Source organism: Vulpes lagopus, chromosome 16 (genome assembly GCF_018345385.1).
Source record: "Vulpes lagopus strain Blue_001 chromosome 16, ASM1834538v1, whole genome shotgun sequence".
In the NCBI taxonomy this organism is placed as follows: domain Eukaryota; kingdom Metazoa; phylum Chordata; class Mammalia; order Carnivora; family Canidae; genus Vulpes; species Vulpes lagopus.
In genome coordinates this window covers 52,188,794-52,208,600 of record NC_054839.1, presented here as the reverse complement: position 1 = coordinate 52,208,600, position 19,807 = coordinate 52,188,794, and the positions used below count along the sequence as shown (strand labels likewise).

General features: G+C 36.2%; 1 protein-coding gene across 2 annotated transcripts in view; it reads right to left on the bottom strand.

Moving 5' to 3' along the window:
• Nucleotides 1–19,807, bottom strand: part of WBP4 (WW domain binding protein 4) — a 59,375-nt gene that overhangs the window by 21,013 nt on the left and 18,555 nt on the right. For both annotated transcript variants that reach the window (XM_041731099.1, XM_041731098.1), the window contains exon 9: nt 14,840–14,997. In XM_041731099.1, coding sequence (XP_041587033.1) covers nt 14,840–14,997 — 158 coding nt within the window. The remainder of the gene's footprint in view (nt 1–14,839; nt 14,998–19,807) is intronic.

Genomic DNA, 19,807 nt, shown 5'->3' with positions numbered 1-19,807 from the left:
GAAATCATGCTAACAGCCAGGAACCCTGCTGCTGGGGTACAAATCTGGATCTGAATCAGGCCGTATCTCTGGCACTGGCCTGCATGATCATGTTCACCTACAGCTACCTACCCAAGCTATTTACCTATATGCCCCTAGTCCAAACCCTGACACCATCCTCCATTGCAGTAGATCCTCACAGAGGGAGACTGTATAGCCACAGGAGTATTTTGACAGCCAAGCTCCCAAAAGCTACCAATGAGGCTGTAGTTGGCTCCAGCCCTTGGTGCCTATCTGGCCACCACCACTATGTCTGTTGGCTACTACATAGGCAGCCGTGTGCACATCACCAGATCCAGCCACCACCACTGTCTATCCTAGTCCCTATCTGCTAAACTTGGAAGCACTGCTGAAGAGCCCAACAGCCCTTATAGCCACTGTGAAATACCCACAATGCTTCAAAGAAGTGCACAGTTGTTGGATCCTAAAACCCTGAGCCAAAGAGAAAATATGCTCCCAGGACCCAGTGTTGCTACATGCCCGAGTCTGGTGCCCTGTTCCATTAGACATGGAATCCCAGTATGTTCTGTTGTTCCTCCACCCACAGATAAGTCAGTTCAGAAGGTCTACAGGGATCACCAAGAATCAGGAACAATGTCTCCCCCAAAGAAATACAGTAAACTTTCAGTAACTGGCCAAAATAATTGAGAGCTAAGATTTGTCCAAAGCAATGTATGCATCATTATAGTCTTAGAAGGAAAAGGGAGGGAGAAAGGAGTGGAAAGCTTATTTAAAGAAAGAATGGCTCGACTTCCAGGAAGATGGCAGAGTGGGAGAATCCTAAGCTCATCTTATTCCATGCATACAACTAGATAATACCCATATCAGTGTAAATTACCCAGAAAACAACCCAAAGACTGGAAGAACAGACTGTCCACAGGTAAATGTAGAGAAGAGGCCACATCAAAGAGGGCAGGAAGGGTGGGGATTCAGTCAGAGGCACAAAACTCTGTGGAAGGGAGGGATACTGTGGGCACAGAGAAGGGAGAGAGACACTCACTCACTCCAGGCACAGGGAACCTGCATTGGGAAGATGAATCCCTGTTAACACTTTCTTTCTTTTTTTTTTTTTTCCTGTTAACACTTTCACTTGAAAACCAGAGGGGCCTAATTATGCAAGTTTTTAGGTCAGTGGGATTAACATCTGGAACTTTAAAAAAATCAGGGGGCTTGGCTGTGGGAAGGCTAGAGGTCAATAGGAAACTGAGTCCCTACCGTTAAAGAGACAGCACAACAAACAGCCCTGCGCAGAGAAAAAGGACAGAAGCAGCAGCTAGAAAAATGCCTAGCGGATAGAGGAAAGATATATTTACTAATCTCCAAGTACATGGTGGAGGGGCAGGAATCTTTATGAGACTTTTCCAGAAACAAAGTTGGTGGCAAGTGCCATTTACCCCTCCTAAGGCCCCTAACCTAGACACGTGGACACTTGTGGGAATCAGTACAGTGCTAATACTTTCCATTAGCTTTTTGTAGAACTGTCCCCTTCCACTCAGCAGGTTAGAGAAGTGCAGACCTAGCTGGCACTGTGCCCCACCACCTTTCTCCTAAGGACTGATCTCTTCCAGCCCTGTGGTAGTTTTCTAAAGTGACTCCATGTCCCTTCCCACAACAGACCTACACAAATCTTGCTAACATCATACCCCTGCCCCTTTATTCTCTTGAACACTGAGGCCCCTCCAATATGCCCTTGGCCAGAACCAATCTGAAATGATGCCATAAGCCTGGCAGTGTGCAAGCAGCCTAAGAGGGACAAGCACCACTCATGAGGTGACTTCTGTCCTGGAGTGAGGGGAAGATAATCAGACACACCAGTCCTACTGCAGGCCCAGCAGTGTACTGGGGGCAGACACTGGGTCTGACTACAGGCCCTATTCATCAATGAAAGCTTCTCAGGTGATAAAACAGAGAAAGTACTCTACATTTTGCTGCTACTGCATCTCTGGCAAACACCTGGTCTGACTCATATCAAGCCCAAGGAGACCCCAGACTGGTCCATTATTAACACATGAACAAAACCCTCCCCCAAAAGGCAAAGGGAGTCATTGTAGACGACTGGTCTGAAGGCAAACATTGCTTAGCCACATTGATAGGATGCACACAAAACACATAAGAGACAACCCTGAAATGCCAGGTGAAGAGGTGGACACTGCATAGCAGGGCACTACAGAACTTCTTTATAAGTCCACTAGTTTCAAGAGGAGATGTACCTGACTTTCCTAACACACAGAAACAGACATGGAGGGGGGGAAAAAACAAACAGACACAGAGTTAGAGCAAATGAAGAGATGATTATGTCCCAAATGAAAGAACGGGACAAAATCACAGCAAGAGAGCCAAACAAAACAGATAACATACCTGACAGAAAATTTAAAGCCATCATAAAGATATCCACGGAACTTGAGAAAAGAGTGGAGGACCTCAGTGAGACCCTCAACAAAGAGACCGAAAACACAAAAAAGAACCAAACAAAAATGAAGAACTCAATAAATGAAACTAAAAATACACTAATTGGAGTAAATAGTAGACTACAAGAAACAGATGAAAGGATCACTGTCCTGAAGAACTGATAATGAAAAGCAATCAAGCTGAACAGGAAGGAGGGAGGGAGAGGGAGAGAGAGAGAGAAAAAGAAATGTAAATAGACTTAGGGAACTTGGCAACACCATCAGCATAATAACATTCACATTATAGGGACCTCAGAAGGAGAGGAGAGAGAAAGAGGCAGAAAATTTATTTAAAGAAATAATAGCTGATAACTTCCTGAATCTGGGAAAGCAAAGAGAAATCCAGATCCAAGAGATGTAGAGAGCCCCCAACAAAATCAACCCAAGGAGGTCCACACCAAGACACAGTAATTAAAATGGCAAAAAGTAGAATTTTGAAAGTTGCAAGAGAAAAGAACAGCTACATAAAAGGGGAATCCTATAAGGCTATCAGTGGATTTTACCACAGAAACTCTGCAGGCCAGAATGCAGTGGCACCATATATTCAAAGTGCTGAAAGAAAAAACTCTTCAATCAATACTCTCAGAAAGGCTACCTTTTAGAATAAAGAGCTTCCCAGATAAACAAGTTAAAAAGGAATTCATCACCATTGAACTATCCCTACAAGAAAGGTTAAGGGAGGAGGGGCATGTGCCTGGCTGGCTCAGTCGGCAGAGCATGGAATCTTGATTTTGGGATCATGAATTCAAGCCTCACATTAGATGTGGGGACTACTTAAAAAAAAACGTTAAGGGGACTTTTTGAGTGGAAACAAAGACCACAGGGACACCTGGGTGCCTCAGTGGTTGAGTATCTGCCTTTGGCTCAGGTCCTGATCCTGAGATCTGAGATTGAGTCCCATATCGAGCTCCTTGCAGGGAGCCTACATCTCTGCCTGTTTCTCGCTCATGAATAAATAAAATCTTTTTTTAAGATTTTACTTATTCATGTGAGACACAGAGAGAGAGAGAGAGAGGCAGAGACACAGGCAGAAGGAGAGGCAGGCTCCATGCAGGGAGCTCGATGTGGGACTCGATCCTGGGTCTCCAGGATCACACCCCAGGCTGACGGCGGCACTAAACTGGTAAGCCACCAGGGCTGCCCTGAATAAATAAATAAAATCTTAAAAAAAAAACAAACAGGAAAAAGGAAAAGAAAGACCATAAGTAGGAGTAAGAAAAGCAGAATGCATAAAAGCAGTAAGATTAAGTTATGTCTATATAAAGCAGGCAAGGAATTTACAAAATAAAAGTGTAAAGTGTGACAGCATATATCTTCAATGTGAGGGGGAGAGAAAAATTATGAATTACATCAGAGAAAGACAAATACCTACGATTTCACTCACAAGTGGATTTTAAGAAACAAAGCAAATGAACAAAGAATAAGAGACCAAGCAAAAAATAGACTCTATAGAGAACAAATTGATGGTTACCAGAGGGAAGATGGGTGAGGGGATGGGTGAAATAGGTGAAGGGGATTAAGTACACACTTACCATGAAGAGCATTGAGTAATGTACAGAATTACTGAATCACCATATTGTAAACCTGAAACTAATGTAACACTTTATGTAGCTACATTGGGATTTTTATTTTTTAATTTTTATTATTTATTTTTATTTATTTTTTACACTGGGATTTTTAAAAAGTGAAGGGATATTATTAGTAATAAACATATGCAGAAATCATGGGTGAAAACTTTCCAAATGTAGTGAAAGATCTGTACATCCAAGTTGAAGCTAACAGGTCACCTAAAAATTTCAATCCAAAAAGATCTCCAAGACACATTTTATTTTTTATTTTTTTTTCCAAGACACATTTTAAGAGAACAGTATAAACTCAAAAATGAAGAGAGAATTTTAAAAACAGCAAGAGAAAAATAATTTCTCTCATACAAGGAATTCCATAAGGCTATCAGATCTCAGCAGAAACTTTGTAAGCCAGGAGAGAAAGAAATGATATATTCAAAGTGCTGAAAGAAAGAAATTAGAAAACAAGAATACTTTACACAACTAAACTCTCCTTCAGAAATGAAGGTGAGATAAATACTTTTCTTAATAATAATAATAAAAAGCTTAGGATATTTATCACCATTAAATTGCCTTACAAGAAATGCTGTTAGTTAAGCTGAAACAAAAGGTTGTTAATTATTAACGTGAAAATATATGAAAATATATAAGACAATGGTAAAGGTAAGCATACAGTTACATTTAGAATACTCTAATACCATAATATGGTGCTGTGTTAAACTTAACTCTAGTACAAGGGTTAGGAAGCAAATGTATTAAAAAACAGCTATCGTGAAAACAATTTGTTAATGGATACACAATACATAAAAATGTAAATCAGGACATCAAAAACCATAAAAGGAGGGGTGAATAAAAGGATACTTCTTGTATGTGAGTGAAGTATAGACTACAGTATGTATAAAATCTTTTATGTAAGCATCCTGGTAATCACAAAGCCAAAACTTAAAGTAGATTCACACAAGATAAAGAGAAGGGAATCAAAGCATATTACAATGGAAAACCAACAATTCACAAAGGAAAGCAGCAAGAGAGGAAAAACAAAAGGAAAAAGTGAATAATAAAATAGCCAAAAAACAATTATATTTTGAATTCTCCAATCAAATGACACAGAATGCTTAGATGGATTAAAAAACAAACAACAATCAGATGCCTGGGTGGCTCAGTGGTTGAGTGTCTGCCTTTGGCTCAGGGCATGATCCAGGAGTCCCGGGATCGAGTCCCACATCGGGCTCCCTGCATGGAGCCTGCTTCTTCCTCTGCCTGTGTCTCTGCCTCTCTCTGTGCATCTCTCATGAATAAATAAAATCATTAAATAAACAAACAACAAAACAAAAAGCAAGAACCAACCATATGCTGCCTATAAGGGATCTGCATCTTATTTAAGGACATACACAGGAGCAACATGAAGGGATAGAAAAAAATATACTCCATGAGAGTGAAAACCAAAGAAAGCAAGGATAACTGTAGTTATATCAGACAAAATAGCCTGTAAGCCAAAAAATGATAAGAAGAGACAAGAAAAAAGTCATATAATGAAAAAGTCATAATCAAGAAGATATAACAGTTGTAAATATGTATATACCCCAAACTGGAGCACCTAAATAAATCAAGCAAATACTAATAGATCTGAAGGGAAAAATCAACTCCAAGACAGTATAACAGAGTAGTACAATATAATACTTACAGCAATGGATAGATCATGGAGATAGAAAATCAGCAAGGAAACATTAAAGCATACTTTATAGACCAAATGAATCTAACATCATATACAGAACATTCTATACAACAGTAGCAGAACACATTCCTCTCAAACATGGAACATTTTATAAGACAGATCATATGATAGGTCATAAAACAAATCTTAGGAAATTTAAGAAGACTGAAGTCATGAAGTGTCTTCTCTGACCAAATAGTAAGAAACTAGAAATTGACAGCAGGAAAGCTAGAAAATTCACAAATGTGGAAATAAACTCTTTAACAGCTAACAAGTCAAAGAAGAAAAGGGAAATTTAAAAAAATAACGCTGAAACAAAAATGGAAACTCAGTATATCAAAACCTACAGGATGCTGCAAAAGTAGTTCTAACAGGGAAGTTTATACTAAAGGCCTACAGTAAGAATAAAGAAATATCTCAACTTTACATTCAAGGAACTAGAAAAAGAAAGTAAGTCCAAAGTTAGAGAAAAAAAGGAAATAACAGATCACAGCAGAAATAGAGACCAGAAGAATACAAAAGATTAAGAAACCTAAGAGATAGTTCATTGAAAAGAATTAACCTTTGGCTAGACTAAAAAAGAGAGAAGACTCACATAAACCAGAAATGAAAGAGAAGACATTACAATTGACACTACAGAACTACAGATGATCATAAGAGACTATGAACAATTGTATACCAACCTAGAAAAAATGGATACATTTCTAGAAACTTATCACCTACCAATTTTAAGCTTTGCGCAGTGGCAGTATTGTATGTAGCCAATGAGGTTTATCCAAAGCGTGATTATTGCTAATTGAAAACCCACCTATTTCATCATGATTCAAAATCTAAACAGACCAATAAGTAAGGATATTAAACCAGTAATCAAAAACTTGCTGACACAAAGAGCCCAAGACCAGATTCAGTGGTGAATTCTACCAAACATTTAAAGAATAATTAACATCCATCCCCCTCAAAGGCTTCCAAAATATTGAAGAGAAGGGAACATTCCCAAACTCATTACAGGAGGCATGCATTACCCTGATACCAAGGTACAGTGCCAGAGCAGGACACTATAAGAAAATTACAGACCAATATCCCTGGATGAATATACAAGCAAAAATTTTCAACAATGTATGTGCAAACTGAATTCAACAGTATGTGAAAAGATTCATATACCATAACCCAGTGGGACTTATCCCTAGGATACAAGGGCAAGGATGGTTCAATATCCAAATTAATTATGATACACCATGTTAACAGAGTGAAAGACAAAAATCGTATGATCATTTCAAAGGCAGGATTAAATACATCTTTTTGTGATAAAAACATTCAATTAGCTGAATATAAATGTATTTCAAAACAAAAGGCATATATGACAAATTCAGAGCCAACATCATACTAAATGGTGAAAGACTGAAAGCCTTTTCTCTCAGATCAAGAACAAGACAAGGATACCCACTCTTATCACTCCTATTCAACACAGTATAAGAAGTCCTAGCCAGAGCAATCAAGCAAGAAGAAATACATTAATAAAAGGCATCTAAACTAGAACAGAAAAAGTAAAATTTTCTGTTTGCAGATGATAAGATCTTAAGACATAAAAAATCCCAAAGACTCTACCAAAAAACTGTTAGGACTTACCAATGAATTCAGTAAAGCTGAATGATATAAAACCAACACTCTGAAATCAGTTGTTTGTATACATTAGCAATAAAACATCTTAAAAAATCCCATTTACAATGGCTTCATAAATAATACATGGTGATAAATTTAACTGAGGAGGTAAAAGATCTATACACTGAAAAGTACATTGATAAAAGAAACTGAAGACACAAATGGAAAGATAACACGTTTGTGGATCAGATGACGAAAATGTCTGTACTGCTCAAAACCATTTATAGATTCATTGGCTATCCTATCAAAATCCCAATGGCATTTTTCAAAGAAATAGAAAAAAAAATCCTTAATTTGTATGGAGCCACAAAAGACCGTGAATAGCCAAAGCAATCCTGAAAAGGAAGAATAAAGCTGGAAGTATCTCATTTACTGATTTCATACTAAAGTATAAAACTATAGTAATCAAAACATTCCATTTCTGGGTATATATCCAAATGATATGAAAATAGGATCTTAAAGGGATACCTGCATTCTGACAATCATTGCAGCATTATTCCTAATAGCCAAGATACAGAACAACCTAATTGTCCAAATATGAATTGATGAAGATGTTTCATACATATGCCTATATATGCTTTTTGAAATTTCACATTATGACACTTTGCTTAAATGAAAGATCTACATTAGTACTTGTTTTTGTTAACCAAAATAAATCTGAAGGATTTTTGCTTTTATAAGAAAAGGCAGAAAGCGAAAATAGTATTCAGCATTTATTTCACAGTAAGCCCTCATAGAGGCAACACGCAACCCAAGCAGCAAGAGTGGCACTGCCAAGCTCCCCTGAGAACTATACTTGGCATCTCATCATCAAGCTGCCTGCCATAGTTGTGAACTGTGCTTGTGAGCATCTGTGCTTTAACCTCGATTTATTTTGGGTATCCCTCTTAGCAAGACCTGTGTGTTCTAAGGTATCAGAAAAGCCTACAAGAGGTCACTGACTGGATCTTGGATTGTTTAAAAAATTTTTCATATAAATTAACGGTAACTGCTTTTTCACTTTATGCTATTTGGCTTGCAGAAGATTTCACAGGAATGCTTTATTTTTGGATAGTGAACAAAACCTGTGGAATATTATTTAGCCATGATAAAGAAGGTCACCTACCATGTGTGACAACATGGTTGGACCTTGAGGCCCTTATGCCAACTGAAGTAAGTTAGACAAAGAAGGCAAATATGGTTTCAATTATATGTGAAGTCTAAAACATTTAAAGTCACAGAAACAGAGTACTTGTGGTAATCAGAGTGGGGTTGGGGAAATGGGGAGATTGGTCAAAGGGTATAAACTTCCAATGAGATGATGAACAATTCTGGGCATCTAATGTATACTATGGTGACTATAGTTAACAGAACTGTATCATATACTTTAAAATTGTTAAGTGATTAGATCTTAAATTTTCTCACCATTAAAAAAATGGTAATTATGTGACATGATGGAGGTCTTAGCTAATACTATTGTAATCATTTTATAATACATAGTGTATCAAATCAATACAACTGTATACCTTAAACTTATACAGTGTTATATATCAGTTATATCTCAATAAAGCTAGAAAAAGGGGGCAGCTGGTGACTCAGTGGTTTAGCGCCGCCTTCGGCCCAGGGCCTGGTCCTGGAGATGTGGGATTGAGTCCCATGTTGGGCTACCTGCATGGAGCCTGCTTCTCCCTCTGCCTGTGTCTCTGCCTCTCTCTCTCTCTGTCTCTCATGAATAAATAAATAAAACCTTAAAAAAAAAAAAAAAAGCTAGAAAAAAGTTCAGCAAACATCATTGCAAAAAAAAATTTTTAAAGGAGGCATTAATATCTGAGAAACTTTAATTATACAGAAAGTTCAATGTATTACCATATGTTTTAAAATTTAAGCCTTTAATGAAATACAAGATTTTAGGGAAAAATATAAATTACCCAAACTTACTAGCACTCAAGAATAAATAGCTGAAGCTACTACCCCTTCCACTACCCAAGAATAACAGCTGCACCATGTAAGTTATTGGGTGCTTAGGTGTTCTAGATAGCAACTGCATACATGGTGCTGTGTTCATGTGTCTTTTCTAATTTATTCCTCACAATAAATCAGAAATTGGAACTATTATCATGCCACTTTACAGATGAAGAAATTGAGGCTCAGGTAAGATTGGACAATTTGCCCACAGTTACATAGATAGTAGGCATGAATCTAAAAAGTTATCAAAAATTAACTTGCCCAGAATTCCAGGACCAGAAGATTGTACTAGTACTTTCTTTTGAACTGTCTAATCCCTGCCCTCCAAAAAACTTTTTAATCCCAGAGAAACCATTAAGTGTTCTAGAACATTAAAGAATGGAAAATTCCTGGAAAAAGAAGTTACTGGAAAGCTCCTGTGTGTGTGTGTGTGTGTGTGTGTGTGGGGGGATGCATAAAAAGAAACGGAAAACTACCTAATTCATTTTATTTAGCATAAGTTGGATACCAAAATCTGCTAAAGATATCACACATTAACAAATAAAAACAAAACTATAGACCACCATTTCCTAATCTGTTTTCTACATTAAAGCTATCACTATTGGAATTTACCAAAATCTTTTTGATAATGATCCTTGAAAAATTTACAGATAAAGCATGCTTCCTCAACATAATAAAGATTATCTATCTCAAGCCAATAGTCAACCTAATCCTTAATATAAATTTTAGAGACATTTGCACTGAAATCAGAAGCAAAACATTAACGTCTACTTTTATCACTATACTACTGGGTATGAAGATCTAACTAGAATAAATAGAACCTGAAATAAACAGGAAGTAAAATCAGCAGAAAAAAAGATCACAAAATATTTGCAGACACATTTCTGCATGAAAAACCCAAGACTCAAAATAAAAAATCTTATAAATACAATGACTTAGCAATACAACTGGATTCAAACTTTTTCAGACTGTAATTGCTGGTTAAAGAAATAGTGGAAAACACGGACTGAATTCACAATTTAAAAGAAGAAAAATATGTAAAAATTCACATAATTAACTTTTACTAAGCACTTATGTCCCAGGCACTGTTTTTAATTTTGGGGTACAGAAGTGAACCAACTAGACTAAGCTGATTACATTTAAGAAATGCAAGTGTGAGACTGACAGAGAGGAGCTACAAAAGTTGTATAGACAATCATACTTTGAATAAAGAGAGCTATATGACATTTTTTGGATGAAAATAGGAAATACTGAAAACGTCAATTTTTATCAAATTCAACAACTAAAGCAGAATTTCAATCATTTTGACTAAAATTATATTATAGTTGTTGAACACCTGCAAAGTGATTTAATTTACCTGGGAAAAAAATGAAAGGAAAAACAAAACAGGAAGCTTTTTTGTCTTTTTGGAAAAAAAAATTTTGGAAAAAAAAATGATATACCAACAGATAGCAGAACATTATTATATAAAGGTATAGAATTAATTAAATCTTTACAGTACTGTCACAAAAAACTGATAGGCTAATGGAACAGAATAGGTAGCCAGAAACAAACTGGCAAACTCAAGAAGTAAACACAAAAATTTAAAAACTGTGTTACTTAAAAAAGTGGAAAAGATGGTACATAAAACTGGGGCAGAACAGTACTGGCAAAACTGGTTAAACTAGGTAGCATAAAAAATTAGAATCTCATCTCATATGATGCATAAAAATAATTAGGGATGGATTAAACATTATGTGGAAAAGAGGACAGAGCACACAAACCAGAAGGAAATACAAGTATATATTTGACTTTTGGATGGAAATTATATAAATGAAATAATAGATCACAAAAGACAAAAAAGCTAGACTAGTTAAACCTGACAAAATTGTGTACATCAAAAAACCATTATAAGCATAGTTAAAAATCAAACTAGAAATGTGGAAAATCCACTATAACTACAACTAATCAATGATTAGCATCTGAACTACAAAAGGAGCTTATGGAAATAAGGAAAGAGTAATAATTCAATGGAAAAATGTGCAAAAACCATTGACAGTTTACAAAAGAGTAAACGCAAAACTGATAAGATATAAGAAAAAAATTCATACCAGTAAATCAAAGAAAACAAAATATCTTTTGCTAAATTAGAACATATTTAATTATATGCAACTAATGAATTACTAAGTTATACTTCTGAAACTAATAATATGCTATATGTTAATTAAATTGAACTTAAATATTTTATTTAAAAAATATTTAAAAGCTCAGGAATAATTAATGCTGAGAAGGTCCAATGGGACAGAAACTTTCAGAAGCTGCTAACGGAGTATAGATTGGTATGCTCTTTCTGGAACACAATTGGGCACTGTGTATTAAGATTTTCAACATCTTCATAACCATTAAACATGTATTTTGTTTCTAGAAATAGTAAGAAATCTGTACAGAGTGATACATCCATATAAATATAGTCAAAATATTATAAAACCAAGAAGTGCAGAAATAACCTAACTACCCAACAGAAAGGGAATGCTTGAGTAAAATCAAAGTACATCTAAGTGACTGAATATTATATAACAATTAAAAATAACATTTATAGAATTTTAACAAAGTACAAAAATAGTTGTATAATGCTAAATAGAAAAAAATATAAAAACTGGGGAAAACAGGACGCCTGGGTGGCTCAGCAGTTGAGTGCCTGCCTTCGGCCCAGGGCAGGATTCTGGAGTTCCAGGATCAAGTCTCACATCGGGCTCCCTGCATGGAACCTGCTTCTCACTCTGCTTCTCTTGTGAATAAATAAAATCTTAAAAAAAAAAAAAAAAAAAAGAAAAAAAAACTGGGGAAAATACTTCAAGATGTTACTATTATCTCTTGGTAACTTTCTTTCTTTCTTTCCTTTTTTTTTTTTTTAAGGATTTTATTTATTCATGAGAGACACAGAGAGAGAGAGAGAGGCAGAGACATAGGCAGAGGCTAAACCACTGAGCCATTCAGGGATCCCCCCTCTTGGTAACTTTCTTATGCTTTTCTTCAATTCCAAAAATTTTCTGGAACAAGAATATATTGGTTATTTTCAGGGGGAACCTCTTAAAAATTAGACTTATCTACTTAGGAAGTAAGACATAATCCATCACATGTGAAACTGGCTGACTAGGTAAAAATTTAACAAGAATGGTTTTACAGTGTATCACATGGAAAACAAAATACTTGAATTTTAAGAAATCTTAACTTTAAAGCATAGGAAATGTTGGTATAGTAGGACCATCTTCCTATTGTAAGTTACTTAAAAAATCACTTAGGGGCTGAAGTAATGCAGCCTATTATTTCTGCAATTTCAGTATACACAGTATGCTTATCATGATGCCTGGCAGTATGCTGCATTAAATGTGTTTTTTCTAATATTACATTAACTATCAAATACAACCTAAAGTATCATTATAATAGTGACATTTTGATGGCAGTTTATTTATTTATTTTTTTTTATTTTATTTATGATAGTCATACAGAGAGAAAGAGAGAGGCAGAGACACAGGCAGAGGGAGAAGCAGGCTCCATGCGCCGGGAGCCTGATGTGGGATTCGATCCCGGGTCTCCAGGATCGCGCCCTGGGCCAAAGGCAGGCGCCAAACCGCTGCGCCACCCAGGGATCCCTTGATGGCAGTTTAAATCTACACTATAGTATGTTATCCTTGGAGAATTCTCAATAGAACATCATATAGATATTTCCTCACTTATGATAGGGTTATAGCCTGGTAAACCCATTGTATATTGAAAGTATCTTAAGTTGAAAATGTATTTAGTACACCTAATCTACTTAACATCATAGCTTAGCCTCACCTTACCTTAAATAAGCTGAGAACATATACATTAAGCCTAAGTTGGGCAAAATCATCCAATACAAAGCCAATTTTATATAAAATATTGAGTATTTCATGTAATTTATTGAATACCACACTGACAGTGAAAAACAGAATAGTTTTAAGTATACTGGCTGTTTACCCTCATGATTGCTTGGCTGTGTGGGCGTATATGAGAGAGAGAGAGAGAGAGAGAGAGAGAGAACTGTATAGGAGTATATCACTAGGCAGGGGGAAAAGATCAAAATGTGAAGTGCAGTTTATACTGAATGCATGTCACTTTTGCATCATCTTAAAGTCAAAAAATCCTGTCAAACCATCACAGGTTGGGGACTGTCAGTATAAAGCTAGCCAAAACTTACATTACTCTATCTTTAAAAAAAGTACAGTTTTAACATGAAAAAATATAATCTTTTTTAAAGATTTATTTTTTCATTTGACAGAGATAGAAAGCACAAACAGGGGGAACTGTAGGCAGAGGGAAAAGGAGAAACAGGCTTCCCAAGGAGCAGGAAGCCTGATGCAGGGCTCCACTAGGGGCTCAATCCCAGGAACCTCCCCCCTGCCGCCCCCAGACCATGACCACAGCCGAAGGCAGAGGCTCAACCTCTGAGCAGGGAGTCTGAAGTGGGGCTTGATTCCAGTACCCCGGGATCATGACCCTAGCCAAATGCAGATGGTTAGCTGACAGCCATTCAGGTGCCCCCCAAAATATGATTTCATTAAAGTACAGTTTTAATAATAAGTAATTTCACTATAAAAGTATCCATAGAGTAGTTATCTTACATTACCCATTCAAAGCATTAATGTTTTTGGAGAAAAACTGCTGGCTCATGTACCCCCCCCCCGAAGATGTATTTAAGCATTTAAGAAACACTAATTTGTGGACCTGCGACTGACATCTTCCTTTTATTGTATAAATGCTCCCAAGACAATTACCAATTTAAATATGTAAGTTAATAATATAAACCAGGTAACATCTCTTACCATGGTCTTATTTAATTGATAAAATTGTTCTGTTTCTTGAATACAGGCTTTAAAACCTTGGTGAAGTGTCGTAAGCTATTTTTAACACAGTAACAAAATAAAAGCTTTTTCCCCTTGTCTTTAGACATACCCTACGAGCCTTTATTGAGTATGTGGACATTTGTCTAGTAGAACAATGATGGTGAATGTGAGAATGCACATGTGTACATGGTATGAGTTAGTGCGTGAATGTGTGGTCAAAATAAATTGGGTAGGTGGAAAAAAAATAAATAAATTGGGTAGGTGGAAAAAAATAAATTGGGTAGGTGGGTAGGAATTAAAAAAATCATTAGAGGTTGGAGTAATATATATTGTTGAATCACTGTATGTTAACTATACCAGAATTTAAATAAATAACTAATAAATAAATAACGTGAGCATCTCTCCTACAAAGTTAGCTTACTTTTTAAAATAAGCACTAGTTTACACCTCAAAATATTTAAAAATATACGTAATTAGAAGAGACAAAACCACTCTAGAAATCAATGAGCCACATTTCTGAAATTAGTTGAAATTTATCCTTGAAATTAGTTATTGTAATGTATGAAGTACTGAGACAGAAAATACAATTTGTATTAACAGTGGGATTAAGTTTCAGGTACTTACTGAGACTCAACTTGTTGTTTAATTTCTTGCCACTCTCCATATGGGTTTGATTTTTTGTGAGCTTTGGATTTTTCTTCATTTGGACCTGATGAATTTTGCTCTTGGATATTTTTTTCTTTCTGTGTTTCTGGTTCAGTTTCTTTATTTTTACTTTTTTCCTGAAATGTCAATGTCAAGAAATAACATACTTTAAGTAAAACTACAGGGACACCATTTCTTTAATGTAATCTTATTGATTTATAAATAATAATACATTAAGTCACTTATTATTTTTAATTTGCACAAAACACAAAAAATACACATAAAAGAATTTTAATGCTCTATTTGGTTTTTTACTCTAAAATGTTAAGATACCATGGTCAAGGCTGGTTTTTAAAATAATTTATAGGATTCTATTAATGTTCCACAATTAAAGATATATACACTGGCCTTTTTTATACTCTCTTGCTTTCTCTCCTTACTTACATACCCAATAGTGATCTTCCCTTATGTGGTGCCTTTTCTCAATTTAATGCCATATCCTTAGGTCCTACTACACTCATTATCTACTTAAAGAACTCCCTCAATTTATCAGTCTTAACTGAAATCTCTTCACATTCAGATGACTGCCAAAGCCTTAATGAAATATAACTGCTAAGTATGTGAAATGAGAAAAAGACACACTCTTGATGTAGAAGCAGGTCCCATGGGATCTTGCTGGGCTAGTATTTTTACAGGATCCCTTCATCTGGGAAAATAAAGCTCTATGATCCCGTTTAGCAAATGGATTCTACCCAGAGAATTCAGTCTCTTTCCAAAATGCATAACTGTGGGTAGCAGTCCAAGGACACTGTTTTGTCTATAATTCTTTGAATGGATAGTAACTCATTCCCCCATGCTGTTCCATCATAGACCTATGAGGCAACATCGACTCTCTCTTAGCATTCTTGACTATTTCCAGGCTATGACTTTTTTTTTTTTTTTTTAAGATTTTATTTATTCGTGAAAGACACACAGAGAGAGGCAGAGACACAGGCAGAGGGAGAAGCAGGCTCCGTGCAGGGAGCCTGACATGGGACTCGATCCTGGACTGGGATCATGCCCTGGGCCGAAGGCTCACGCTCAACTGCTGAGCCACCCAGGTGTCCCTCCAGGCTGTGACTTTTATTGAGATCCTAATTTATGCTTTGATTCTAATGCAATATAATAAATGCCTCCTCCTCTGAGGTTCATACTACCTTCTATACAGTTCTGTTCCATGCTTCCTTACATGATCCAATGACCTTTGGCCACTACTCCATTCACTGATGACTTTTTTTAAAAATTTTTATTTATTTATGATAGTCACAGAGAGAGACAGAGGCAGAGACATAGGCAGAGGGAGAAGCAGGCTCCATGCACCGGGATCCTGACGTGGGACTCGATCCCGGGTCTCCAGGATCGTGCCCTGGGCCAAAGGCAGGAGCCAAACCGCTGCGCCACCCAGGGATCCCTCACTGATGACTTTAACCATATTCTTTCTTTTCAAATTAATCATCCTGGACCTTAAAAATTCTCTAGTCTGTTCTGTGAGTTTCACAATCAATGACTTTGGCCTTCAACTATACTCCAGCCACCTTAATGTTATTAAGATTAATTTTCTTTGTATATAACACCTGATACATAGGTAGTATTCAAATATTAAATCCTCGCATCAATGTACCATTTAATCTATGTCATCACTCAAAAATGCCCTACCTGTGAAGTTTTAAACTCCAAAAGCACGCCCCCTTTAACCACAGTGTTTTTCTTCTGGCTTTCTGGCTTCCTTACTTCCCATACACTTTCTGTCCAACCTTGTTACTATCTCTAATGCTTAACTTCTCCTTATGTTCTGAGTTTGTTGACCAAGTCTAGATTTTACATCATTACAGAGTTTCACATCCATAGGGAATCATTTAATTTTTTTTAAATTTTTGATCCTTTTTTATCAACATGATCAGTGTACCCACCTTCTGTCCGGTAACTATTGGTTTGTTCTCTATAGTTAAGGGTCTGTTTCTTGGTATATCTCTCCCTCTTTTTCTTTTTTCATCCTTTTGCTTGTTTTGTTTCGTTTCTTAAATTTCACACAAGTGAGATCATATGGTATTTATCTTTCTCTGACTTATTTCACTTAGCACCATACTCTCTAGCTCCATCTCTATCATTCCAAGTGGCAAGACTTCATTCCTTTTTAATGGCTGAATATAATTTCATTATACATACATATATCACATCTCCTTTATTCATCTGTTAGTGAGCATTTGGGCAGCTTCCAGAGTTTCGCTATTGTAAATAATGCTGCAGTAAATATAGGGGTGCGTGTTTTCCTCTGAGTTAGTGTTTTTGTATTTCTGGAGTAAACATCCAGTAGTGTTGGATCCTAAAGCAGTTCTATTTTATATTTTGTGAGGAGCCTCCATACTGTATTCAACAGTGGTTGTACCAGTTTGCATTCCCACCAACAGTGCACAAGGGTTCCTTTCTCTCCACATCCTTGCCAACACCTGTTGTTTCTTTTGTTTTTGATTTTAGTCATTTTGACAGGTATGAGATGATTATTTCCTTGTAGTTTTGATTTGCATTTCCCTGATGATCAGCAATGTTGAGTATAGATTTTATATCCTTCATTAAAGAGCTCCCCATCCACAGAGAATCATTTTATATATATATATATATATATATATATATATATATATATAATATTTTTTTTTTTTTTGCTGGTACCCTTAAATATCTTTGTCCTTATGTTTGTCTATTGCATGGAACCTAAAAACCTCCAACACAGACTTACCCAATTATTGGTCTGTTAAGTGTTACATGGGGAGGGGGAAAAAAATCACACAGACTTTAGGTTCTATAATAAAGCTTTAGTAATCAAGACAGTATGGTATTGGCACAAAATAGGCACATAAATCCATGGCACACTAACAGTAATTCAGAAATGAGCAAACAATTATATAGTCAATTAATCCTTGACAAAGTAGAAAACAATATACAATAGGAAAAAGACCATCTCCTCAAAAAATGGTGCTGGGAAAACTAGTCAGGTATATGCAAAAGAATGATACCAGGCCACTTTCTTATACCATACACACAAATAAATTCAAAATACATTAAAGACCTAAACGTGAGACCTGAAACCATAAATCTTAGAAGACAGCATAGACAGTAAGGTCTCTAACATTGGCCATAGGTAGCAACATTTTTCTAGATGTCTCCTGAGGGAAGAAAATTAAAAGCAAAAATAAACTAATGGGGCTACGTCAAAATAAAAAGTTTCTGCAAAGCAAAAGAAACAATCAACAAAAGACAACCTACTGAATAGGGGAAAAAATTTTGCAAATGACATAAACAATAAAAGGTTAGTATCTAAAATATATAAAGAACTTATACAAGCCAACACCCAAAAATAAATAATCAAATTAAAAATGGGCAGAAGACATGAACAGACATTTCTCTGAAGAAGACACAGAGATGGCCAACACTTGATGCTAAGCATCACCACATGCAGAACAAAACTGGGCCATTTCCTTACATCATACACAAAAGTAGACTCAAAATGGATGAATGCCCTAAATGTAAGACAGGAATCCATCAAAATCCCAGAGAACACAGGCAGCAATCTCTGTGACCTCAGCCACAGCAACTTCTTGCTAGACACATCTTCAAAGGTAAGGGAAACAAAGGCAAAAATGAACTATCAGGACTTCATCAAGATAAAAAGCTTTTGCACAGCAAAGGAAAACAGTTGACAAAACCAAAAGACAACCAACAAAATGGGAGAAGATATTTGCAAATGTCTTATCAGATAAAAAGGCTAGTGTCCAAAATCTATAAAGAACTTATCAAAATCAACACCCAAAAAACAATCCAGTCATGAAATGGGCAGAAGACACAAACAGACATTTCTCCAAAGCCATACAATGGCCAACAGATACATGAAAAAATGTTCAACATCACCTGGCATCAAGGAAATACAAATCAAAACCACAATGAGATACCACCTCACACCAGTCAGAATGGCTAAAATTAACAAGTCAGGAAATGACAGATGTTGGTGAGGATGCAGAGAAACAGAAACCCTCTACAATGCTGGTGTTGGAGGTTCCTCAAAATGTTGAAAATAGAGCTACCTCACGACTGAGCAATTGCACTACTAGGTATTTACCCCAAAGATAGAAATATAGTGATTCAAAGGGGGCACCAGCACCCCAATGCTTCTAGTAGCAATGTCTATAGTAGCCAAACTATGTGAAGAGCCCAGATATCCATCAAGAGATAAATGAATAAAGATGTGGTGTGTAATACAAACACACACACACACACTGGAATTATTACTCAGCCATCCAAAAATTGAACTCTTGCCATTTGCAATGACGTGGATGGAACTAGAGTGTATTATGCTAAGTAAAATAAGTCAATCAGAGAAAGATAATTATCATATGATCTCACTCATGTGAATTTAAGAAACATAACAGAGGAGCATAGGGGAAGACAGGATAAAATAAAATAAGATGAAATCAAAGAGGGAGATAAACCATGAGAGACTCTTAACCATAGGAAAGAGATTGAGAGTTGCCGGAGGGGAGGAGGTAGTGGGATGGTGTAACTGGGTGATAGACATTAAGGAATGCATGTGATGTAATGAGCATTAGGTATTATATAAGACTGACAGGGATGCCTGGGTGGTTCAGTGGTTGAGCGTCTGCCTTTGCTCAGGGCGTGATCCCGGGGTTCTGGGATCAAGTCCCACATCAGGCTCCTCACAGGGAGCCTACTTCTCTCTCTGTGTCTCATGAATAAATAAATAAATCCTTAAAAAAAAAATAAAACTGACAAATCACTGACTTCTACCTCTGAAATGAACAATATATCATATGGTAATTAATTGAATTTAGATAAAAAATAAAAATAATAAATATATAAATATGAATTTATTTTTTTATTTTATTTATTTTTTTTTTT